The following is a 23,391-nucleotide window of genomic DNA, read 5'->3' on the forward strand; positions in this document are numbered from 1 at the left end:
CAGACTGCTTGCCTTTTTTACTTGTCCACCGTCAGGTCTTGGAGTCGCCCACATCCCTCTAAATCTCATCAATACTTCTCCATGGTGATAATGTCATGTTCACATTGAAAGATGGGCACTAAATTTAGTATTTTGAAAACCACCTTCCTGCACTATCCCTGCCCTTGACCGTGGCTTTTCCACCTGTTACCTTCTGGCTCAGTGAGGGCCAAGGGAATTAGGAAATAAAAAAGGACAGATATTATGCACAGAGAAGGCACAAAAAAATACTAAATCCTTGAAAAGTTACCATCACTGACACTAAACTTGTGTGTCAGTTGTGTGTTTGGTTATGGAAATGCAGTTAGTGATGTCCATGGTTACATTTCTTCAAAGGTTTGAATTCACTTAAAATATAAATATAAAACATATATTAAAATAATAATTTATTGTTTAATTTTTTTTCTAAATATAGATAATGCTATGAATGCTATTGATATTGATAATGCTTAGTTTGTATTTAAATAAAACAGCTAGCCTATACATTCTTAGCAAGTGCTTTTTCATTCTGTCGAGCAAAGAAAACAGACTTTGTGCAGAATACAAAATATTTTAGCTAAATATTCCCATGGAATAATACATTCCTTGCAGGTTCTTTTTGGCCTGGGCTATAAAACAAATAAACTGTTGCAAATGCATGTATTGCCTAGTCTGGTCACATCTTCCTTAGAGGTGGTCTGTAAACTCCTGGTGAGAAACAGAGGAGTGTACGCTTGCTGTAAGCTTGCGCCGTCCATTACAGTTGACCCTATGCAGGGCCGGAGTGTTTTTCTCCATTATGTTGTGCAGGCCATGCCGACGCCACGTCGTTTGAGGTGACAGGCCACATTCCCAGAGGGCCCCATCTACCCTCCGCAGCCAGCACCCTGTCACCCCCTCTGCCTGGCCTTTCCATTATGTGAAATAACCTGCTTTCGGTCTATGAGCCGAGTGAATGGCCCTGCGTTCTCTCTCTATCTCTCGGTTTCTTCTGTCCCGAAGTCCTCCCACTGTGTAATTTAAATTCTGAGCACTTTACTGGCCCACCGCTAGCCGTGACGAGGTGTAATCAGTTAACTTGATTATGCCACAGATAAAATTTGATTATTTCTGTAAGTGAAAATAATACCATGGCTGATAAGAAGCGAGAGGTGTGTATGACAAACACGCCATCGGCAGCACCAAGCCTGGAAGGGTAAAGGTCAGTTTCCATCAAGCATACTAATGCAAAAAGACATTATAAATGAAGCAAAGGGGCTTGTTCATGTTGACGAGCTAGCGCACGGCATCTGTTTTTATCTGATTGGTCAATAAGCGTGGGGACCATGACAGCTGTAGCACTGCCCCCCATTTTTTTTGCTATTCACATGTAGGAGCCCGTGTATAAATACACTTTTAATTTTAAATTGCAGATTGTAGAAGTAGGCCTAGGAGTGAGGCAGAGAGTCTGCATGGTGCTAATAACCCACTGCGTCTAATCAGAGGTGGGTTGGTAAATAAACAAAATTAATTAATGGAGAAATCAAATAATAAAGTTTTATGTGCTTGTTAGTTTGTAATATATTTAATATGGAGACAGTTTAATTAATTAAAATGACAATATAATTCTGTAGCATTGTTACCAAGATTTCAATATGTATATTACGTTTTGGAAGTTAAGCATTTATTTATAGCCTGTCTACAAGTATAGGCTCTGATTGGCATTTTCTCCCTAATCAAGCTGTACATCTCTGGTGTAGTTTCAGAATTAGGATATGATATATTTCCATTAGCAATATAACGCAATTACAATAACAATAAGTCTGTATACTGAAATGTTTGAATCTTTAACTTCATTTTAATTGAAAAATCTTGAGTGCAGATGTTTTAAAACTGTGGTTAATGGTTAGTCAAACATTAATAAAGGTTAGCAAATGTAATGTTTGCATTTTCCAAAGATTACAATTTGCACAAATACAATAGAAGAATATGTAACATTCTTGTATATATTTTTTTCAAATGACCAATCCTGATTTTCATCTCCATAATTTTGGCGTTTTAAAGGAGGCATAATTCAGTTGTTACTGCTTTCGTAAGTGGAAATCTACCCCATTCTTCTACCTGACTATCTAAAATATGACTATATGAAGATGTGATATGAGCTTCTGGTTTGAATGGAGGCGGTTCTTCCAAAGCAACACATTAGCCTGTTTTAGAATGCATAAATAACCTCATATTCATTCCCCTTTCAAGGTAACCATGGTACAGTCACATCCATTCCCCACTGAGGTAACCACTGTACAAACACTTACGTTCCCCAGCGAATGCGACCGTGACGCAATGGCATCCATTCCTCCCTGCAGATAACCGCGTCTCAATCGCGTTCATTTCCCTGGAGGCAATCGCATGGAGTCAGCGTCCGTGATTTATTTCAGCAAGCAGACCGATCACGGGGAAGGATTTACGCCCGTCGCTCGCGGACTGACATTTAGCAGGGCCACAATTACGGATAATTAATGGATGGTCTCAGTGAGAGGTCAGCTGTCAGCACCGCCCAAATGCCAGGCTTCCACGGTCGCCTCTCAGCGGTGCGTAACAACAACACGTATTTGCACATTTAAGGAGAATTGTCGGGAATTTAAACGCGAGACCCGAAAAAAGCCAATGACAAAAAAACGGTTAAGACCTGAAATGAATGCTAGGAACAGGATGCTTTCAGCACTAGCGGTTGACTAATTGGGCCATTGTGGGGAAGATATTATCAAGATGATTAACGTCACAAAGAATCGTGGCAGTGATGTTCCCGCAAGGTCAAGTGGAAACTAGATGTGTAATATGGCTGAAGGGAAGTTCTCAGCTTGGCAGCACAAACCATTATTGGGGTTCATTTAGCTATTGTATGTGTTTGGATGATGTCATCCTCATTTAAGTAGCAGGTAATGAGTCCCACAATTATGCTGTTCCAACTGACGAACCAGCCATGCGAACACTTGTTCCAAACTGCCAAAGTGGTGTACAGTAGTTTGGTGTTTCTGAGTCAGCTGTTGTGGTTTTTAAAATGTGTGGGATGGTGCACAAGGTCACTGAAACCTTGAACTAATTATTATGGACAAGGAAAAAATGTATATTTGTATGAAGCCTTCATGTTTTAGCCTTGATGGGGTTGGATGCTTTTACTTTTTCTGGACAAACCACACAGTTTGATGGGGATCAGCAATTGCTAGAATTGGAGAGCAGACACAAGAGGTAGCAACAGCCATTGTAGCACAAGAAACAACAGGTCATATTCACTTTCAAGTTAATGGATTTTTGTCTGACGTATCTTTTTGAGGGTAATTTTGTATATTCTGTACAAACTGTCAGGAGTTAGGCAGCTAATGGAATCAAAGAAAATAACTACACAAGCAGTGTTAAAAGCAGTGTGTTTAACTGAGTTGTTTTTTAGTTAAGGACAAAGTGCATTTCAGTCTGGACCCAGGGCTTTGCTACAGTCGATTAAGTTGTGCCACTGATTTAATTAACATCGTGCTTTAAAAAAAAAAAAGAATCCTTTAAGCATAGAATAAAATTTCACTAGCTGTCAGAGGAGTCCCATCGGTGGAGAGCCGGTTGGGTCGAGACAGGCCTCTTCTCTGGATCAGGGAACATTCGCGTTTGGAGATTTATCAACAGGGGAGATGAGAAGGTTCACGGGATCGCTGATAGCCGAATGCTGCTGCAGAGAAATTATTAAACTTTTCATTTTGCTCTTTCCCAATACCCTGGTGGGACCCTGCAGCTCGCTGTAATTACATAATTGCTGGGATTTCGCCCACTGCAGCGTTCAGTGTTGCTTTCTCCCCCAGCCATTTTCCTTAACTCAAACTATATGATACGCTTCAGTGTGAGTCAAATCTGATCACTCATCGCACATTCAGGTTTACTTGTGACTGTTAAAATATGTTGTAATCAAGGATGCCCCTTCCTGTCATCAAAGGCTCTGAGCTGTCCTTGATTGTGATAAGTATAGTGTATCAAAGTAATTGAAGATGAAAATGGGCAAAATACCTCTTTGAGTACCAAAGGTTGTTTTGAAATGCAAATGAGGAAATCGAGTCACTGTTACTGTATCATCGACAGGGCACACTTGCAAAAAAGATGGTAATAATATCGGTGGAACCTTCCTAAAGATAAGGGCTAAATTAAAAAACAAATAAAACAGTAAAACTATAAAACAGTTTGGAATATGTTTCATGTTTTATTTGTTGGATTATGAAAAAGAAATGTAACCACTACATTGGTATGGCTGTACTGGTCATCATGTCACACAAAAGGGATAATACCCCAAAGGCTCTCACTAACTAGCTTACTTTATCATCAGATTTCAAAGTGTGTGTGTGTGTGTGTGTGCGCACGCTTGTGTGCGTGTGTGTGCATGTGTGTTTTTTCATGTGCATGTGTGTATTTAAACTTAAACTGCAATCTTCATCCATCATGCTGTCAAGTTAACCTTTATAATTAAATGTGCTGGAAATTTCAGGTATCTCTGGTGACGTGATGCTGCTGTTTGCATGTTACGTATGGTCTGTGAAGGGCAGATTAATTGTTTTTAAATTATTTATTTTACAGAGGACCTGCTACCAATGGGCTTCCCGAACATTGATATGAGCCCTCAGCTCAAGGTGGTGGAGCGCACACGCACGGCTACCATGCTCTGTGTCGCCAGCGGCAACCCTGACCCCGAAATAACCTGGTTCAAGGACTTCCTGCCCATTGATCCCAGTGCAAGTAATGGGCGAATAAAACAGCTGCGATCAGGTAAGTGTGTGAAAACACTCAGCTGTTCCCCTCGAATGTATGCTTAATGGATATAAAGTAAACAAAGTTCACAGGGGCTATCGATTGCTGTTTGATGTAAAAAGTTGTGTAAGTCGCTCTGGATAAGAGCGTCTGCTGATTGCCTCTGATGTAAGAATGCTCTGAACCACAGAAATTTTGTATTATTTACAGTTTGGGTACTCAAAGAGGTACATTTTTTTTGTAAATACAAGTTGCAAATGACTGGAAGAGAATGGATCACCCATTAATGCATTGTTTATGTTTATGCTTATGTGTGAATACCCCCCAAAAGAAGGTGTTTGGCATATTTAACATGCTGCTTCATGCTCATTCATCTGAATTGTGAGGAACGACCAGCTTAATTACTGTGTAAACCTTGCATATATACTTATATAAATGACTTACTCTGAGCTAAAGCCAATGCGATGCATCTGGAAAAAAAAAATAGTAGAGAAATTCATATTCATACCAATAATTATGTGAGATAAAAGATAATATATCCATCTACTTTCTATGCTTTTGCTTGACATAAAAAAAAAATAAATAAATAATGATAAACTACAATGTAAGTGCGGTTTATTTGTCAAAGAAGATGAAACAATGCCGAAAATCTAGACTTAACAGAACACATAAATAACCTCCCTTCTACCGAGAATAAACTGTTGCCTCTTATCGAAGTAGCATTAGGCTTGGATTTCGTCCTTGAAGTAATATTACACTTGGGCCTTATGTTTTTTTTGGGCTTTGTTTGAAGGCACCGCACTCCCTTCAGAGGGTGGGGGGTGGGGGGGAGGCAGTGGCCATCTGGAAATGTTGTCATGTCTTTATACCGGAGGACAGCAGGCGACCTTGGGGGACTCAGGTTGAGTTTAAGGATGGCTGAGTTTATCCACAGATGCGGATGCCTGCAATCGCTGGCACTCGATCTGCCGCAGAGCCCGGCCCCCAGCGGGCCCCCGCGGGGCTGCGGAAGGGGTCACGCTGAGACGCGGTCCCCCTCGGGTCCCGCGCGGCAATCAAAACCGCTCAGGCCTGCAGCTCTCTGTACGGCATCTGTATTCTCCACCGGGACCCGAGAGAGGGGTGTTTCGCCCACTCGTGTCTCACTAGCTCCAGAGCTGGGCTAGCTCACTGCTGTCACTGGACTTAATGAACAGTGTCCCTCACTCACATGCCATCGAACGTTTTAAAGGACACTTCTGGCTGAAAAGGAATCAGTGGGTTCTCTTACAAGCAGGATGTAGAATGCAGTTATGTTCGTTCCTTCTATAAAAATCTATTTGTAAATTAAATCCAGGGAACATGACGCAGGTCATGTGTCAAATGTCACAGACCTACATCTGTGTAGGCTCTGTCCGTTATCAGGCTGTATAATGACATGGTTCATTAAAACTGTTTACCTGGATTTTATTGTCTCTTGCTATAGTACCAACCAAGTCGTATTAACTTTGACTTTACTTTGACTTGCATTTACTTTGCTGTGCTCTCAGCAACATTGGGAGCACCAATTGTCAAGCCAGAGAATTCTCAATTTCTGTCAACTGAAATCATCTTACAGTCTACAAATTTTTGTGATACTGGTTATTTTATCATCCTACTGTGAGACTGTGTTGTGCACTAGGCTTTATTGGGAGTGCCAATAGTTGAACTTTGGAAGGCCAATCGTCCCTTTATGGACTTCCTGGTTTAGGCACCATTTAGGACCAGAGCAGATGAACAAAGTAGAGTGGCAGTATTTTGCGGTGCAGGGCGGATGACCGTTGTGTCAAAGTATTGGCCTTCCCTCTTGCTCGATACCGCTCTGGCACTTCAACCCCTCGAGCAGATGCTCTCTCAGCATGCGATTGCGTGTCACCGTGGTGCTGAACAGACATAGCTGGCCTGCTATAAGATTGCACTTGCAAAGAAAATGACTAAAAATGCAAGTGTAGAATAAAATATGATGATGGAGAAAGGAGGTGAACAAGCGTCTGGAGATGTTGTTGCCACTAAATTAGCTGGTGGTTTTAAAAATTTTAACAGGGGAGCAGATCTGAGCTATGTTTTTTTTTCATGAGGGTGCTACTGTAATGGAGTGCACCAATGACACATTTAACATACAGCAGGATTTTTGCTAAAAAACACTAAATTCAGTGATGCTCACATGCTCTGTTCATAAATGCCTCTTGTGGTTCACGACTTGGTTTGGGCATTGTGTGTTTCAGGACTTCTTGGTTTTGATGACTTGCATTTATGGACATGGTTTGGGTAGAAGATTTTAAAAAAATGTTCCTTTAAAAGTGTTATTATTATTTCATACTGGTGACTGATCTCTCAGTTCACTCAATGTTATGGTGATAGTGAAGACCAACAAGTTTATATTTGTTGTATATGTATGTTTGTTTTATCTTCACTAGTTTATTATTCCAAATAAAACTAAATATGTTATGTCTATAAAGTTTAAAATGGGTGTTTTTGGTGTTTGTAAGCACATGTATACACAGCAAAATGTGCAGTGTTAATTCAGCTCTAACAGAGTACATATGAGTGCAATAGGGACCATATGTACTCTTTGAAAGTTGATTTAATGCAGAACATTTTACTGTGTAGATAGGTGCACAGAGATAGCACTATAAAATTTCCTAATTTCATACAGTGACTGCAGGTATTAACCATATCACGGTTTAAAAATTTTATCAATTTTGTGTAGTTTTTGCTTAATGTTTGTAGCCACTAGTACTTTCATGTTACTTTGTTATTCCAAGGTTATCCATCAGTCCGTTTATTGGAAAGCAATGTAATAAATCATCTCTTATATTGTTATTGGTTCAAATTTTAAAATAATTAATAATTTCGTAATATTTTGATTGCTGTAATAAACAGTTACAAAGATAAGTGGAGGCATTTGTATCCAAAATTGAGTCTAACTTCAAAGGCCTTTTCAAAACCCACAATAAATCATCAATCATTCTTGGATTCTCAAATTTGTCATGATATTCAGTCATTTTTTTGAGCTGTTGCATGTATCACCAGCAAATATTCCCTGGAGAAACCAGTCTGATCTTATTGAATGCTATCTGATAAAATATTTTTGCATGTTTTGCTATATATTTTGAAAGATTTTTTTACATTGCACCACTGCAGTGTACATGATATCCAATTGTTAAAGTGCACTGGGTCCTTATATCGTCCTTGAGCATTCTGTTTCATTGTGAAACCTTCTCATTGTGTATCTGCTAGGAAGCTGTTAGTTAAAACAGGCGAGCAGTGGATGCTTAAAATGTTTGTAGAAGGTTTTATAGGCTTCAATTGGAATTCCATGGAACCCAGGGGTTTCGCCAGGCTAAAATGACTTAATTGCTGGGATTTCGTTTTCCTCTGAAATTAGACCCTCATAAAAATTCCTCTGTGATTCAGAGTTTGGGGGATAATTATTTGGAAAAAGTGAGTCACATATATTAAGAGGTGGTGGAAGAGCAGATGGAATAGCTTGATGATCATGATGTGATGATTTTTTTTTTTAAATTTTGGAGTAAGCTGGAGTTTTGTTTCTCGAGCTGTCCATGTACTGATTTAAAGCATACATTAATTTGATAGTCTTTTTCTTTGAACGTAAATTTTTATTTGAATTATTTAATTGAATTGAAACTTAAATTGAATGCACTCTGAAAGCTTCTTTAAGAACACCCCATTCAACAGGAGGGTTCACTGATCCAGCGTTATGCAAAAGTAATGATCTCTTTTGTTTTTGCTATAAATATATTATCATCTTTATCATCATATTTTTGGTTAAACTTCCAGTATCTGGCACCCCTTGGGATTTCATTGAGCACTAAATGTAGCATGATACATTGATGATCACATCTAATGACTATTTTTGTTACTTTTGGGGTAATAGAGATTGAAGTCAATGCTATTTATTTATTTATTTATTCATTCAAATTTCCGTGTACCCAAAATACCTCTGGTTCCAAAAGGGTCACAGCCTTACTCTGTACTCTTTCAATGTGTTATTATTCTCTCATATCTGGCACATCTAACTTATCTCCAAGCAATATGTAGGATTCAATACAGATATCTCACCCATGCTATAAACCATTGAAGGTCAAAGTCATTCTGCCTGGTCAGGAGCTCCATTTAATCATCAATTAAAAAGCTATTCAAACACATCCATCGGGGGCGATATAGAATATATAAATATAAGTGCATTTGTTACTGTTTTAAAACAAATTTACTGGAGTGAACATTAAGTTGTGCAGATCAATAATGTCAGTAATGCTTTACAATATTTGGCTTAACAAATTTGTAATGGAAGCTAGTATTTACTGTGGGAACCCGATATATCTTTATGATGTTTATTAATGGAATTATATTCTGCATTAAATGCATTTTAATAGTTTAAGGAATAAATGTTTGCAGGTCACATAGTAAAAGCCACTACCTGTGTATTTTCATTTTGTCTTAGAGCTGCAGTTGGGGTTCCTGCAGTATTACAGTACATGAAGATAATATAAGGAATTGTGCTGAAATATTCAAAACAAATTAGAGACGGTATACAGTAAACTGACCTCAGCCCTAAAACGTATTATTTTTCCCTTTTCTTTATTTTTCTTATAATGTTCAGAAGCCTTTGGTGAGTGAGTCCACAGTCCTTACGCTGCTTTGTAATGCATGCCCTAACTTCCCTTAATGCCTACCTTATTTCCTTTTCTCTCTCTCCTTCCCACTTACATCCGAATCACACTCATCCAACTTGCTCCATGAGAATAAAAGACTACTTCTGATGATGAGGATGAAATATGAAATAAATGACCGTCCATATCTCCCCCAGCTCCTTCTGTGCTATTAGAGTTCCACAGAGCCATCTCGCTGCGCTGCTTTCAGGGTAAAATGGCTCACAGACTTGGGGACAGAAGTGCAGCTACTCCTTTTATTCGCGAAATTGTTTTTAACAGCGGAAGCAACAGAAGTGGCATCGAATTGTCTCATTTGTATGCAGTGCAGTGGCTCATATCCAGGGAGATAAACTTCTGCTGGCAATGCACCGAAGCCATTCTGCTTAAGCGCCTTGTTTATTAATAAAACACCACTCAAGCATTGAACTTTCCGGTAAGAAAACGGGTTCCCCAGCCAGAACTTTAAGGAGACAACGCTTGAGATTTTCAGCGCTATTTTAGAGCAGAGACCCAGAATCACTCGTATTATTCATGTCGTGGTTGACCTGTAATGACGTAAATAAAGCGAATGGAAGTTTTTAGAACTATGGGCGCGTTCCTGAGCTATCCATTTCTGGCGGACAGAGAGAGAGAGAACGGTGAACTGCTAAGATGCAGCTAGCCGGAGCAGCAGCATGGCAGCCCATGAAGATGCAGCAGGGCAGAGAAAATCATGCATTGCGTAGCTTGGAAGTTCTAGGCTTACGAGCAAAACTGCTCCTGCCCCCTCAGTTTCCCTCACACAGCTGCAGGGCGAGAGGCCAAAAAAGCATCGAGCGAGAATGCTGTGGCCCCTGGATGGCAAACCCAGCTCTGAAGCACTAGCTCTCAATATAGCGATGCACCCTATAAACTAACAGTGAAGATTCGTAACAAGCTTTTCTTAACAAAAAGGCCAAAGAGAAAGTCTAAGCATCGTTCCCGGATTCCAGTTTTTAAAATGTCAATGTCCGAAAGGAGCTTGCTATCTGGTGAGGGAGAAACTGTGAGGAGGCAGTAGCATGTTTTGGGTAAACCAGGCATCTCCTTTCCCTTCCTCCCTCTCTCCCTCCCTTCCTTCTCTTCCAGCTCTTCTCTTTTCCTCCATCCCAAGCCACACATTATCTGAAGAAGTAGTTGGCTCCAAGACTGTCCTGCCTTGGTCTCTTGCGTACAAAAAAAGGACTTGAAAAGCTTTGTATCAAAGTTCACAAGTTTGCGAACTCAAGTTTTCTGGAACTGAGATCATTGTATTTTTTTTTTTCCCCTCCAGATCTTATGTTTGCTTCTGCTATGGTACACGGCAAAGTCATTTACCGGGTCCTTGTCATTCTGCTATCTTATTGCCATGATTCCACCCCCTGCTGTCAGATGTTGATGCAGAAGCGCAGAGAGCTGTGAGAACTCTCTCAGATCCTGATGTTCAGGAGCCATCGCCAGAGAGGCAGAGCACTGCTGTTTGAACAATCAAAGCCCAATCTGTCAGCCAGCGCAAGCTACAGTATGCTGATGAGCAAATCGCCTGGAACGAAACACCCCTCACGGCCGTCACTCCCAGTCGCGTAGCCTCCCCCCCCTCCATCTTTAATCTTAACCGTAAAGAACCCTATCCTGTGGTTTACAAGCCAGTTGGTAGAAAAGGCTTAATATCGTTTCCGTCCTCAGGGAGAATGGAATTTTTCAGTATGCCTGCGCAACAGGCTCTTTTCCTTGATTGAGGATGCAGCCTTTAGTAGCGTTTCAGTCAGAGCTGGGCATGTTCCAGTAGATGATATACGGAACACACCCGGGTGTATACACGCTATTTCCGCAGCCTGTCCCTTGAGCCGCAAGCAAAAAAAAAAAACATTTAAATGGTCTGAGCCAGTAGGGTCCTGCTGAGGTGAAATTCGTGCTGGGCTTGATTGTTTTTTATTGTGGCAATCTCTTGCTCTAGTGGAGGGGGGAGGCCAGAGGAGGGGTGGTGACTGATGGGCACTCTGGCAGAGGCAGAGAAGTTGAGGAGGAGAGGGGAGTCCAGTGGCTCGGTTTCCCCCCACACAGCTGTCCCTCCCTGCGTGTGTGCGTGTGTATGTGTGTGTGTGTGTGCGTGTGAGTATGTGCGTGTGTGCATGCATGTGTGTGTGTGTGCGTGCGTGTGCATGTGTGTGGATGAACGTGCTGACACAGCATGCCTAGTTTGAAGCGTTGTTGACTGACTCTAGCACGTAGCAGCGTGCAGTACGTCACCGGTGCATTAAGAATGCAGACTCTCCTTTACCTCTGACTGCTGTATGCTGCCTCTGTGTTGTCAGGAGTGAAAGAATCGGAATATAATGTTGTCTCATTTCTGCCAGTGTGGTTGGATCAATCTGGCCCCGCAGGAGGAATGGAAAGCTGTGAATCCGGAATCCCATCCCTTTGTAGCGCTGCCCTGCGTCCAGCCATTTTGAGAGGGAGCCATTCTCATAGTGTGCGAAAGGTCACTGGAGATGGCTGCGAATCCTGGTTCGGGTTCCCAGAATTCAGGGTCGGACTGAAGGTCAGACCATGAAAGGCAGCTGAGGTGTGAACAGGAATTGCTTCTGCCTTTGAACGGGAAGTGCTCCTGTTCAAAGGCCGAACACAAACTCCGTCCGCAATTTGTCTGCAGGTGTAAGGAGTACAAGGAGCTTCCGTATAATAGCCTGTTATGACCTTGTTACTCAATTTCCCAGTGGCCCCCGGGGTTCTTCCTCTCAATCAGGCCTTAAAAACATCAGAGTTTCTGACCTTTATCGCTGCTGTCAGTGTAGATGTAGTGGAAGATTTAATTCATGGCCACGTACCAGTCTGCTCCTCCAAGGAGAATGGGTCTTTCTCATCTGTTTTAGTTCTTTTGATTTGTCCTTGATGTTGTTTGTCCTAAGTGCAGTGAAATCTCTTCAGAATTTAAAACCACACTTTGAACTCTCTGGAACATAACCCTCTCAAAAACAATCTGACTTCAGCTTTGAAAAATAACCCCCCTTTGTTGTATAATGCATCCTACTCTCTCCTTTCAGCACTGAATGGCAGTGATCCATCATAGCTTTGCTTTCACTAATGTTCCATCTTAACCCTAGCCCTATGTAACCCCGCCGCATTAACCTTAACCTAATATAACCACATCTGACCAAAACTAGGCCTGAACCACAACAATAACCTTAATTGCAACTAAAAACATCATGTATGCTTTAAACTAACTAATGATATGCCTTAACTTCCCCCTTTTTTGTTTACTCCCTGTTTTGCCAAGTTATACAAAATGCAAGATCCTTCACATTTCTATGGTGCCAAGTGCTCAGCACTAGTATATATTTTTGTTAAGTATTGATGGTTGCTAATAATAGATGCATCTAAGAAACTGTCACCTTTGCATTGGGAAAACAGCAGTATGAGATGTGAAGCCCAAAGTGATAATTCCACAAAAAACATCTCGCTCCAAGTATCACACGATAACTGCTCCACCCATATTCACATGAGTAACTAGCTACTCTAACATTCGCTTTCAACTAAACACTTTTATTCTATTTTTATTTTATTTATTTTTTTACAGAGGGTATCCCTGTACGAGGTAAGGCAAGAATCAGATGCCTGAATACTAACCAGCAATTAAAATAGTTAAAATAAGCTTTTGGCTTTCCAATTTCCTCAAAGATAAGTGAAACTGGAGGGCTGTTTTAATGTGTGTCATCCTCTTAGTTGCCCCCCTTCATGTTTTCATGCCTATCCCAGTTGTAATAGTGTTTAATGTGTTGTTGAACTTTCTGTTTTAGCAGTATTCTGCAATCTTTCTCGGTTGTAAAAAAAAGAAATACAGTATGTTCTGTTCTTTCTTCAATATTTGGGTTCCCAAGCTCATTTCTTAAACGGGGGGTGTGTAGGTGTGGGTTGGAGTTGCCTATCGTGTCGACGGGCGAGATTACCAGGCTAATGAAATGTTGGGTAAACTATTCAGTCATCCTTGACATTCTCCACACTGTTGAGGGAGACAGAACTGGGAGCGCCATGCCCACATTATGTATGTTAATGCGCAGTGCAGCGGAATTACATTGCCTGGCAGGAGACGCTGTCAGAATACGGGATAAACCTGCATAATTTACATTTCATTTAAGCCCAGCTGAATTTCAATGGCGTTTCGAGAAAAAGAGAAGCCTACAGGGCAATGAAGACTTTCAAGATGGCCGTGATGCGACTGCGATCTCGGAGGAAACGGTCATGCTGATTCTTTTTTTTCCCTCTTGGCTTTGAGTGGCCAACGCCCAGTTACCTGCTGCCTTTCTGTCTGCTCACTGGGTCGTTGGCGAAATCAAAAAAAAAAAAGAAATGGGTCGTATTGACCCGTCCGTAATGGGTTAGAAAGAAGCTCCGCCCACATATCTTCACTCAGCTATATACTGCAGGGATTAAATGATAAGCTTATTGGATGGGATCAATTCTGGATGAAAAAGTGCGCGTTGTAATAGTTTTCGTACATTGTAGGCATCAAATCTTGTGTAAAATGCCTTTGTTCGGCAGGAAAATAGGCGGTTAAGCTTTTCGATGTTTTTCATGGCTGCTGCTCCCGGTTATTTCACAGCACTCACTCTGTAGTCTGCCTCCATCACCCAACAATTGGCGTCAAATTGTGCACAGAAAATGCAGCATGACTCATGGATTCGTCATTTGCATATTGGCTTTAGCGGGATCCACGGTGGCATTTGTCATGATCGTAGCGCCGTGTCTCCGGGGGGAAAGAGCCGGAGTCCCAGTCGCAGTGCTGCGGCCGCGGTCTCCCCCGCAGGCAACGCGTTTACGCGCGTTAGCGTAAACAGTCGTTCTCCCCCCGAAGAATTGTATTAAATTCCCTGCCAGCTGAGGAAATGTTGCTTTGTGGGTAAATAGCGAGATTACCGGCGAATTCGCCCATAAGCTGGCCGGTGGGCCTGTGGCATGGATGATCGCTGGGTTTTACAAGGGCATTACGAGCCGTCGAGATGGAAAGTGACATCATTGGCGTCGTGATTGTCCTCGTGCTGGAGCTCTCACATTTACCGGCCTTGGGGAGGTGGCTGAGCTCGCTCTTCTGAAAAGAGAGGAGAGGCTCTACATTTCTGCTCCACTTATCAGCACCTTTCAAGGTTTTTGTCCACGGTGCTCTCTCATTCCTTCTCCTCCTCTGCCTGTTCTTCTCTCTCGGTTTAAATAACCAACGTCCTTTGATCCTTAAAGAGGGGAATGAGCTGATTTGATAATTAACAGTTTCTAATGCAGGGGAAGTAGTTCTAAATCCCCTGTGCAATAAAGGTCAAATTTCTTTTTTTAGTTTTTTTTTTTTTTTTTTCAGATGATAACAAGAACAAGATAAGTTTTGTGATCATGCCATGGCACTTGACAAAATAGCGGAAGTTTTAACCCCAGAACCTTGGCCAGATTCCCTATCCAACTGTATACATCCCTATAAGTAACCCCTTCACCTCTGAGTAACTGTGGAATCTTTAGCATTCCCACCCATCCTTGTTTGTCTACAGTATGTTGTCGCACTGAGACAGAAATACGTCCCCATTTAACCTCCCTTTCAAAACAAAGTTAAAATAATTAAGGATCAAATTTAGAAAACACTCAAATGACAGCATAATTCAGTTACCCAGTTAAATAACATGAGCAAATGGTTATGGAGAAACATGAGAGTTTTGAGGGTCAATGGGGCAGGTTGAGCATAAGTGGAGGCTGATTATAGAGGCTGACGTGTTAGCTTTTGGACTTTGACTGGCAGCAAACATTAGTTTGTTTTTCAGTGTTTTTAGTCTGGTGTACAGCATCAGACAGTCCTCCTCTCTCTGTTACTGCTGCTTTCACTTCCCTTTAACCACGAAGATAAGAAAACCTCAAATCTCATCTTCTGACCCATGTGACAGCATGCATGCATACGACCAAAGTCAGAACGGAGAAATGGGTACATTTAATTACGATCGTCTCTATTGTCATCATTACCGTCCGTATCCGTTTTCTCTCTGCCTGAAGAATTCATTACTTCAAGCACCATACAGGCTTCAAGCATCAAACGATGTTTTTTTCCCCCCCATCTTGATTTAGAGTCCTGCTTTTACTGCTGTAAAATAATGAATAATAATGTCTTGTAGCCTCGTGTGAAGGATGCTAGAACTCTTTTTGCTTTGCTTTGCTTTGCTTTGCTTTGCTTTCCTTTGCACAGGAGTGAGATGATTCATTGTTTTATTCTGGTCTTCCTGAAGACAGACTGTGATGCCACTGGCTATACAAGGTCTGCGCAGAGCCACAGGGTCCCAGAGTCGTAAAAAAAGGCAATCTCAGACAATGCTCGGCGAATGGTAATTAAAAGAGCCGGAAGGGTGAGACGTGCGGTGCAGCCCGTAGGGCAGTCGCCTTTCAACCATATGCGGCTCCCCCCCGTGTGGGCGGGGGGTTCAATACCTTCCATGGCACTTTCTGAGCCAAAGCCCTTTCCCTCTCTGTCTCTGCTTTCTACCTGTCTGAAATACATTATAAAAATAAAAAATGCAATGAGGCCAGACTGATGGGAAGTGGAGAATATGTGGCAGCTAAGTACAGGGACGTCAAAGACATTAATAGAGTTTGGATTGCAGGAATTTAAACATGCTCCTTGGTTTGTATCAGTGCACTATGCATTCAGTTGGGTACTGTGATGAAAAGAATGGTTTTTTTTTTCTCCATAACTGATTGTGTACACAAAGATGTGAAGCCATGATTATAATAGTAGTACTTGCATGTGCATTTACCTGTTTAGCAGAATGAATTTACTTGAGGAAATGAGGCAAATTAGCTTACTCACGGGTGCAATAGTAGTAACCCGTTTCATACAGTGTCCTTAAAACTTGTTTCTAGCACCACACATTCTCCTTAGCATGTAACCTTGGTAAGCGTTTAACGTGCATTTTAGTCCTTATCTTCAAGGCATCCCTGCAGGCCCTCTAATTACAGTAATTCATGGGAAACGGACAAAGGATCGGGACTAACTTTACCATTAAGGGGACTTGACACCCTTTGTATAATTAAATGATTAATTGAGATGATTAGGTACCACAACAAGTTGATTGCTTAACAAGTAGCTATAAAAAGCCCAGTATCAACCTCTTGGCGGTGTTGGAGAACAAAAGGACAGGTTAAAAAATAAATCGGGAAAAACCCATTAGCTGCTTACTTTCAAAGCAAGCAGCTTTAATAAATTATTCACAGGAGTCAGCAAAGCGTAACTTTTTTTTTTTTTTACATTGTTTTAGCAACTAGATGTTATCATTTGGCTGGCTTGCTAAAACACATTATTAACTGTCTGTAGCTGAACAACAAAGTAATCAGTCTTAAAACAGAGGAGTCTGTGGGCCAGAATTAAATAGGCATACGAATAAAATGAAAGCTGTGGATGCTGTAGCCGCAGATGAATTGCATGGTCTTGTGACGCGACAAGATCAGGAAGATGATGAGTATTTCAGAACGTGAATTCACAAGCCTGTTTCTTTTGGGATTTATTAAATGCAAATGTCATCAGAGTACATATGTTCTTGAGTCCTGTTGACTGGAAAGAGTATTTACCAAATATCAAAAATGCAATTTTAATCGCAAGCTATCTTTATATCCTATGGCAAACCCTTTATATCTAATAATTGAAATATATAAAGATAATTGAATCTGTTTATCAATTTAGCCATTTCTGACTCTTGACTTATGCCTATATTTGATAGAAATTTAAATTTTAAGTATTATTGTATTAGTATTTTATACTAATAATAATGATCATTTTAAATAGCATTTTTCGACACAGTTACAAAGTGCTTTACACAAAAATAAGAATAATACCGAGATAAAATGCAAATAAAGCTAAGAGGAAGAAACATAGTTACATTTTAAAAGAGGGAATTCAAGCAATATAAAAGAAACATAAAACAAGAATAAAAAATAAACCCGTCAAAGACTAAAGGAATGACGTCCCATAAAAGTACATTTTAGGAAGTGTTTTTTTTAAAGGAGGACACAGAGTTTGCCAGCCTTATAGCCCAGGAAGGCTGTTCAAAAGCACTGGGGCCCTAACAGCAAAAGCCTGGTCACCCTTATACTGTAGGCGGGTCTTTGCAACAGCCAATAGGGCCCTACGAGAGGATCTCAAACTGCGCACTGGCACATGCAGGGTTAGAAGGTCAGAGCTGTAGCTCGCGACCAGACCACGAAGTGCTTTAAAAGAGCTTTTTAAAGTCAATTCTAAAACGTACCACCGACCATTGAAGAGAGGCTAAATATGGGTATGTGAGCAATTTAGCACTTAGGGCTTCATTTTATATAAGTAAAACACCTCATTTACACCTCAGAGAAGACTATTTGCCAGGGTTCTATGGCATTTAGTATAAGGACACCATGTAATCTCATGACCTCATGGAATAAAACAGACAATAATTCATGCAAGGACGAAGCCATGCTATAGCCACTAAAGGAACGAGTCAAATGTTGTAAAATATTGGTGTCAAGATCAAATTCAAGTATTAATAAAAAAGCAAAATGTGGTTAAAAGTTGAAAATGACAGCTAAGAGGCATAAAAAATAGAACATTAATTGGTTTGGCTCATGTGCTGTGCTCTGTTCCAGCAAGCACTCAGAAGCTCCAATGACTGATGGAAGTGAAAAGAAAACGCTGCTTTAAATAGAATAAAGTAAAAATTTCAGCCTTGGGGCCTAGACATTCTCTCTGAACTAATAGCTGCAAAAATGTAATGAAGTCTTTTGGGACCGCACATTCCAGTACTACTGATGAGAGAAAAGTTTTTTACCGAGAATTGCAATGCAGAGAGACATGAATGCGCTTTGGTCTCTCCACCAAAAAAAAAAAAACACATGGATCTACACATGCTGCATACATGCTGCCACAATTGAGTTATCATTTGATTAGCCATATGCTGTTGTTATCTGCATTCACTGTCAAGGCTTGTAGGCACGGGGATGGGTGCTAGAAATCCTTCACTTTCAGTTACAGAAAGAGCTATTGCGCTGTTGCTATGGAACCTCATGAAGATGGATACATATTCTTCAGTGACCTGAGGAATGCAAATGTGACCCGAACACAGACAGCCAGTGCTGCTCTGTTTATGTGACTGACGTGCCTCGGAGCTGAAAGCTCTTCACAGGCTTTCAAACTCATGACGCTCCTGAGATGCTGCACAGTGTGATCCAAACCCACCTTCTGCAGTCCTAGAACATGCCGTACCAGGGACTCCCGCAAGGAACCGCAGCGGTTAAAGCCCACGCAAAATCCGAGCCATTTCTGGGTTCTGTGAGAACGCTTGTCTTCTGGGTGTTTAAAAAAAAAAAAAAAAATCATACGTGATGGGTTTTGGAATTTGGAATAGCGTGAAAGCTACAACCGCCAAGTGTTGCCATAAACTAATTCCGCAGTATTTCCACTGCAAGGTGTTATAAATTGAGAGAGGGGAAGAGGTGATATATGTAAATAAATGCAATAGGGTCAAAGTATGGCTGGCATGGTTTGATGCATGTAGGCATTTTTAATATGTTTTCTTATACTTATCTTGAATTATGGAATACTTGAAATTGAAATTACAATCCTCTTATCGGTTCTCTCAAGACATTTTTGACATAGACATACTGTAATCCTTACCACGGATAAACTGTGTAGATTATTTGGTGTGCGTTTGTGTGTGGTTGTGTGTGTGTGTGTGTTCAGATGTGTTTCAGCGCTAAACACCTCTGAGGGTGGCCAACCAGTGCCATTCTCCTGCTTGTGTGTTTTGAACTGAATGTAACAGCATACCCCACAGCTTGATTATTTATACTGCTTATTTATTTAACTATTTTTTGTGCATGTTAAATGCCATATTCCTGCTCTCATTTTTAATGTATTTCCCATGGATCGAAGCAAAAAAACTGAGAACTTCACATGTAAACATTGCTTTTAATCATCATCTATAAGTGGTAATTGCATTATCAATGTAACTGGTACAGTGGGAATAGTTAATTGACCAAAGTAAATCATTCTTTTGTTGGCCGAAGATTGAAGCACATACAAGAAACAGACTGGTGGCCTAAACCTGTGCATTGAATTGTCAATGTTCCACCGCTAGGGGTCTGAGTGGAACGTGTGCAAAAGTATAACTAATTAGGATAACCTTGGTTGTTAAATAGCATAGAGAAAGTTTTCGTGGAATGTTGGATAGTGGCATTGTATAGTGTGATTTTACATATTTACAAAAATCTAATTGGTTGGCCAATGGAGTAAATAATGTGCCAGTCAGCTGGCTACCTAGCTGAATGATTATCACAATTACTAAGAGCCTTATGTTAGCGATAATATCAGAAGCTATATGGAATATTTGTATATTACAATTATTTTAAATGTCATTATTTTGGTAGTTTGTTTGAACTCATTTTATTAGTATCTTGGTGTGTCTGTCTGCTTAAATTACCTGTCATGTTAAAATTTGGTTAAATTACCTGTCAAATCTGTTACCTGTTACAAATTTCTACACTACAAATATTTTGCAAGTGATAATGAGCTGCAGTGCTACGCAATGGATTTGTGATTTTTGATACCTCACCATTTGCTTAAACAACCTGTTCAGATTCATATTCACCCCCCTGTACTCATAGATCTGCTGAAGAACAGAATACCGCTTGACTAAATTCCAAACGGTCCATTTGTTAATTAATTAATTTATTTATTTATGTATTTTTTCTGTGGGTTGAAGCATTCAGGGGAGGGAAGAGTTGCAAATGTAATATATGTATATACAACGTGATGCATAAAATCCCTTTCTTCTCTCTCTCTTTCTCGCTCTCTGCTTTGTCTTGTGTGTTTGTTTTTTTTTTCCCCCAGGTGCCTTGCAAATAGAGAATGCAGAAGAGACAGACCAGGGGAAGTACGAGTGCGTCGCTTCGAACGTGGAAGGCGTCCGCTACTCTGCTCCTGCCAACCTATATGTGCGAGGTAGGGAGCAACACGGTCCCAGCACCCCCAGGACTACATCAGCGAGCGGCTGTGAACCGTAAACTGCCATAACATTTTCTTCCTTCCAGACAAAATGGATCCCACGCTGCATGACCTCTTTTAAACAGGAGAAAGATATATTTCAGGAGGGGCATTTTCTCAGTTGTCTGCAATGGTTATTTGCATTACTTGTATGTGCATAAACTGCTTCTACTTACTGTAAAGGTCAGCCAGGTAGACTCGAAAGAGTTGGCGTCTGAAATGGGTGGGAACTTAAGTACAAGCTTGGTGTATTAATCCGTTCATACTGTGGCAAAGCAGGCCTGGCCACACACAAAATGTGTTCATGGGGTAGTATACCGTAGACATTCTAAGAACGTTGAGAACTGTGTTTTCAAAATGGTGTCTTTCGTATTGTGGAAGATATGAGAAGATGGTGGAATGTACTGCACTAGTTGCACTGTATCATCACTAGAAAGTGTCTCTGACAGGTGTCTATCCCCAATGATATGTCAGGACATATTGACTGGGTAGCAAAAGGCATGACAAACTAATCAAAATAGTATGCATGTATTATAAAGTATGGTAATTGGTTCTTTAGAACAAGCATGGAACTTTTCGAAATATGTACTTAATAAATTTACATAACTTTCTGTCTACAAATGAATACTTGTATTGTTGTTTCATACAAGTAATGCTAAAGGCTAACTAATCCAAGTATAGATTTTAATGAATCAATTCAAATAAATTTTAACTTAATTTTATTTGTGCAATGCATATTAAAAAGATTATGCTTTTCATGAATTAATAATGGGATTTATATGGTACAGTGGGACACAGACAGGTGAAGCATTTATAAATCATCTGTACTATTATTGAAGTCCCGGATGAAATGGCAAACTAATATTGTAGAGTTGATAAGTCATTGCAGAGTAGGAATCCGTTTTTGGTCTCAAATGGCAAACTAGGAAATGTTAATGGAGGAATGTTTGTTCTGCGTACAGTTTGACAGCTCATTGATTCCAACTGTGGATGAGAAACAATGCTGGGGGAACATAGAGCCCTGCTCATGATCATGGGTTCTTCTTCTGTGTCTTTTTATATAGAAGACACCCCGCCACTACCCCTCCCATTCATGAGCCCAGTACTGTGTGTTCGGTTCAGTGTTGGCGTTGCATACCAGAGCAGTTAAATAGGGTCACTGAATCCAGACAATAGGAATGTTGATTTGAATACATAAATATTCAGTATATAGGATCTGTTGTGATTCAATTTTTGTATAAATTTAAAAGTGTTTATTAAGATGTATTTTTTTGGGAGTAAGTTTCACTTTAAACTAGTAGCTACAGCACAGGATTTACATTGTGTCTAGACTTTGTTATTCAACAGGATTAGAGGGATGTGGAGCCTGGAATCAAGGCCAGTAGCAGTGGGAAAAAAAACTGTCAAAATGCTTAATTTGGGATTTCTTTTCATTGTATCTACTAATTCTAACCCTGACTGTGCCATTTTATCAGTTGTTTGTTTTTTATTTACTTATTATATTTTCTAGCTATTTGATTACTTTTATTTGATTTTTTTATTCTTTCTTTAAAGCAAGCACGCCGTCTTGGGAGCACTTTACAAGCATCTCGGGAGCACTTTACAAGGCCAAAACACAACGGTTATTAGCTATGATCAGGAAATAGTTGATTATATTAAATTCCAACTTCCTGTATAAGCATGGCTACTGTGGGTTTGGAAGAAAGCAGATTTAGAGGGCAGGCTTCTGTATGAAGGATGCCATTGGTATATACAACAGAAAGAGTGGACAAACGGAAAGAGAAATGTAGCAGCTTAAAGCCTTGAGGTGGCCTTTTTTACTCTCTCTGTGTTTCCCCTATTTCTCTCTTCTCCTCATGTCATTGTGTTCTGCATCAATCCCTTTACATCCCTCAGAGCTTCGAGAAGGTTGGTGTGTTTTTTCTTTTTAACGTTTTTCCCACAATAAAATAATGTTTAAAAGGATTCAGCATATTTATCTGATAATATCAACAACAAAGTGAAAATAACCACAGATGTTATAAATATTTAAAAATAATAAATACATAAATAGTTCCAAGATCATTTTTATTGCCAGAATTTTCATGAGAGGAACCGCTCTGGTCGGATTTTGTTTTTCATTTGAGTTTGTTTGCACTGTGGGCCCTTTCCTCCTTCGCATCCTGTTGTATTGCTTCTGTCCAGAACGCTTCTCTGCGCTCGTTGTCATGGAAGCCCAGCACTTGGAAATAGCAGGTCCTGATGCATGATGGGAGAATGTTGCAACGCTTGCATGCCTGAACAGAATTCCTTTGGGTGTTGTCTCTCTTTCTGCATTTCCTGGTTTTTTATTGATATTGCTGATCTGTTCCATTCTAACCTTCTTATGTTGTTGTTGTTGTTGTTTATCCGAAATAATTTTTTGAAGTTTGTAAGTGCGTATGTGTGTGTGGGAACGTTTGCTTTTATTTTGGGTGGTTATATTTTGTTTATTCTTCAGTTCTTAATATAACACTTTATTTGTCTGCTTTTTAACTTTTTAACACAATGGATTTACAATTCTAAAAATAGAATGCACAGCAGCCAGTTTTCCTGTCTTCTGTTTATTAGTAAAGGATCTTGGCAAACACAATCGACTATTGGGCTTCATTGGTCTCAGTAACAATTTCACACATGTGTTTTACAGAGGTACATGGATTAGAATTTAGTAAATTCTGAGTGCGTGGAAGGTTTGCTCTGCTGGTCAGCAGTACCTACAGGAGATGGGATTGGTCTGTTGCCTCAGAACCCCATGTCTCTTGGCAGACAGTGTGCTCTGTCTGATGTTTTTATTTATTCTACTGCATTATGACAAGATATATCTGATTCATTAAAAAAATATATATGAAAGTCAGTAACCATGGTTTAACTGAATAA

The 23,391-nt window shown here is 40.3% G+C and overlaps 1 protein-coding gene across 19 annotated transcripts in view; it reads left to right on the plus strand.

The window, feature by feature from the left end:
- Positions 1-23,391, plus strand: part of LOC135256858 (receptor-type tyrosine-protein phosphatase S-like) — a 191,851-nt gene that overhangs the window by 108,956 nt on the left and 59,504 nt on the right. For all 19 annotated transcript variants that reach the window (XM_064339080.1, XM_064339079.1, XM_064339082.1 and 16 more), the window contains 2 exons: positions 4,606-4,794; positions 20,344-20,454. In XM_064339080.1, coding sequence (XP_064195150.1) covers positions 4,606-4,794; positions 20,344-20,454 — 300 coding nt within the window. The remainder of the gene's footprint in view (positions 1-4,605; positions 4,795-20,343; positions 20,455-23,391) is intronic.

Source organism: Anguilla rostrata, chromosome 6 (genome assembly GCF_018555375.3).
Source record: "Anguilla rostrata isolate EN2019 chromosome 6, ASM1855537v3, whole genome shotgun sequence".
Classification (NCBI taxonomy): domain Eukaryota; kingdom Metazoa; phylum Chordata; class Actinopteri; order Anguilliformes; family Anguillidae; genus Anguilla; species Anguilla rostrata.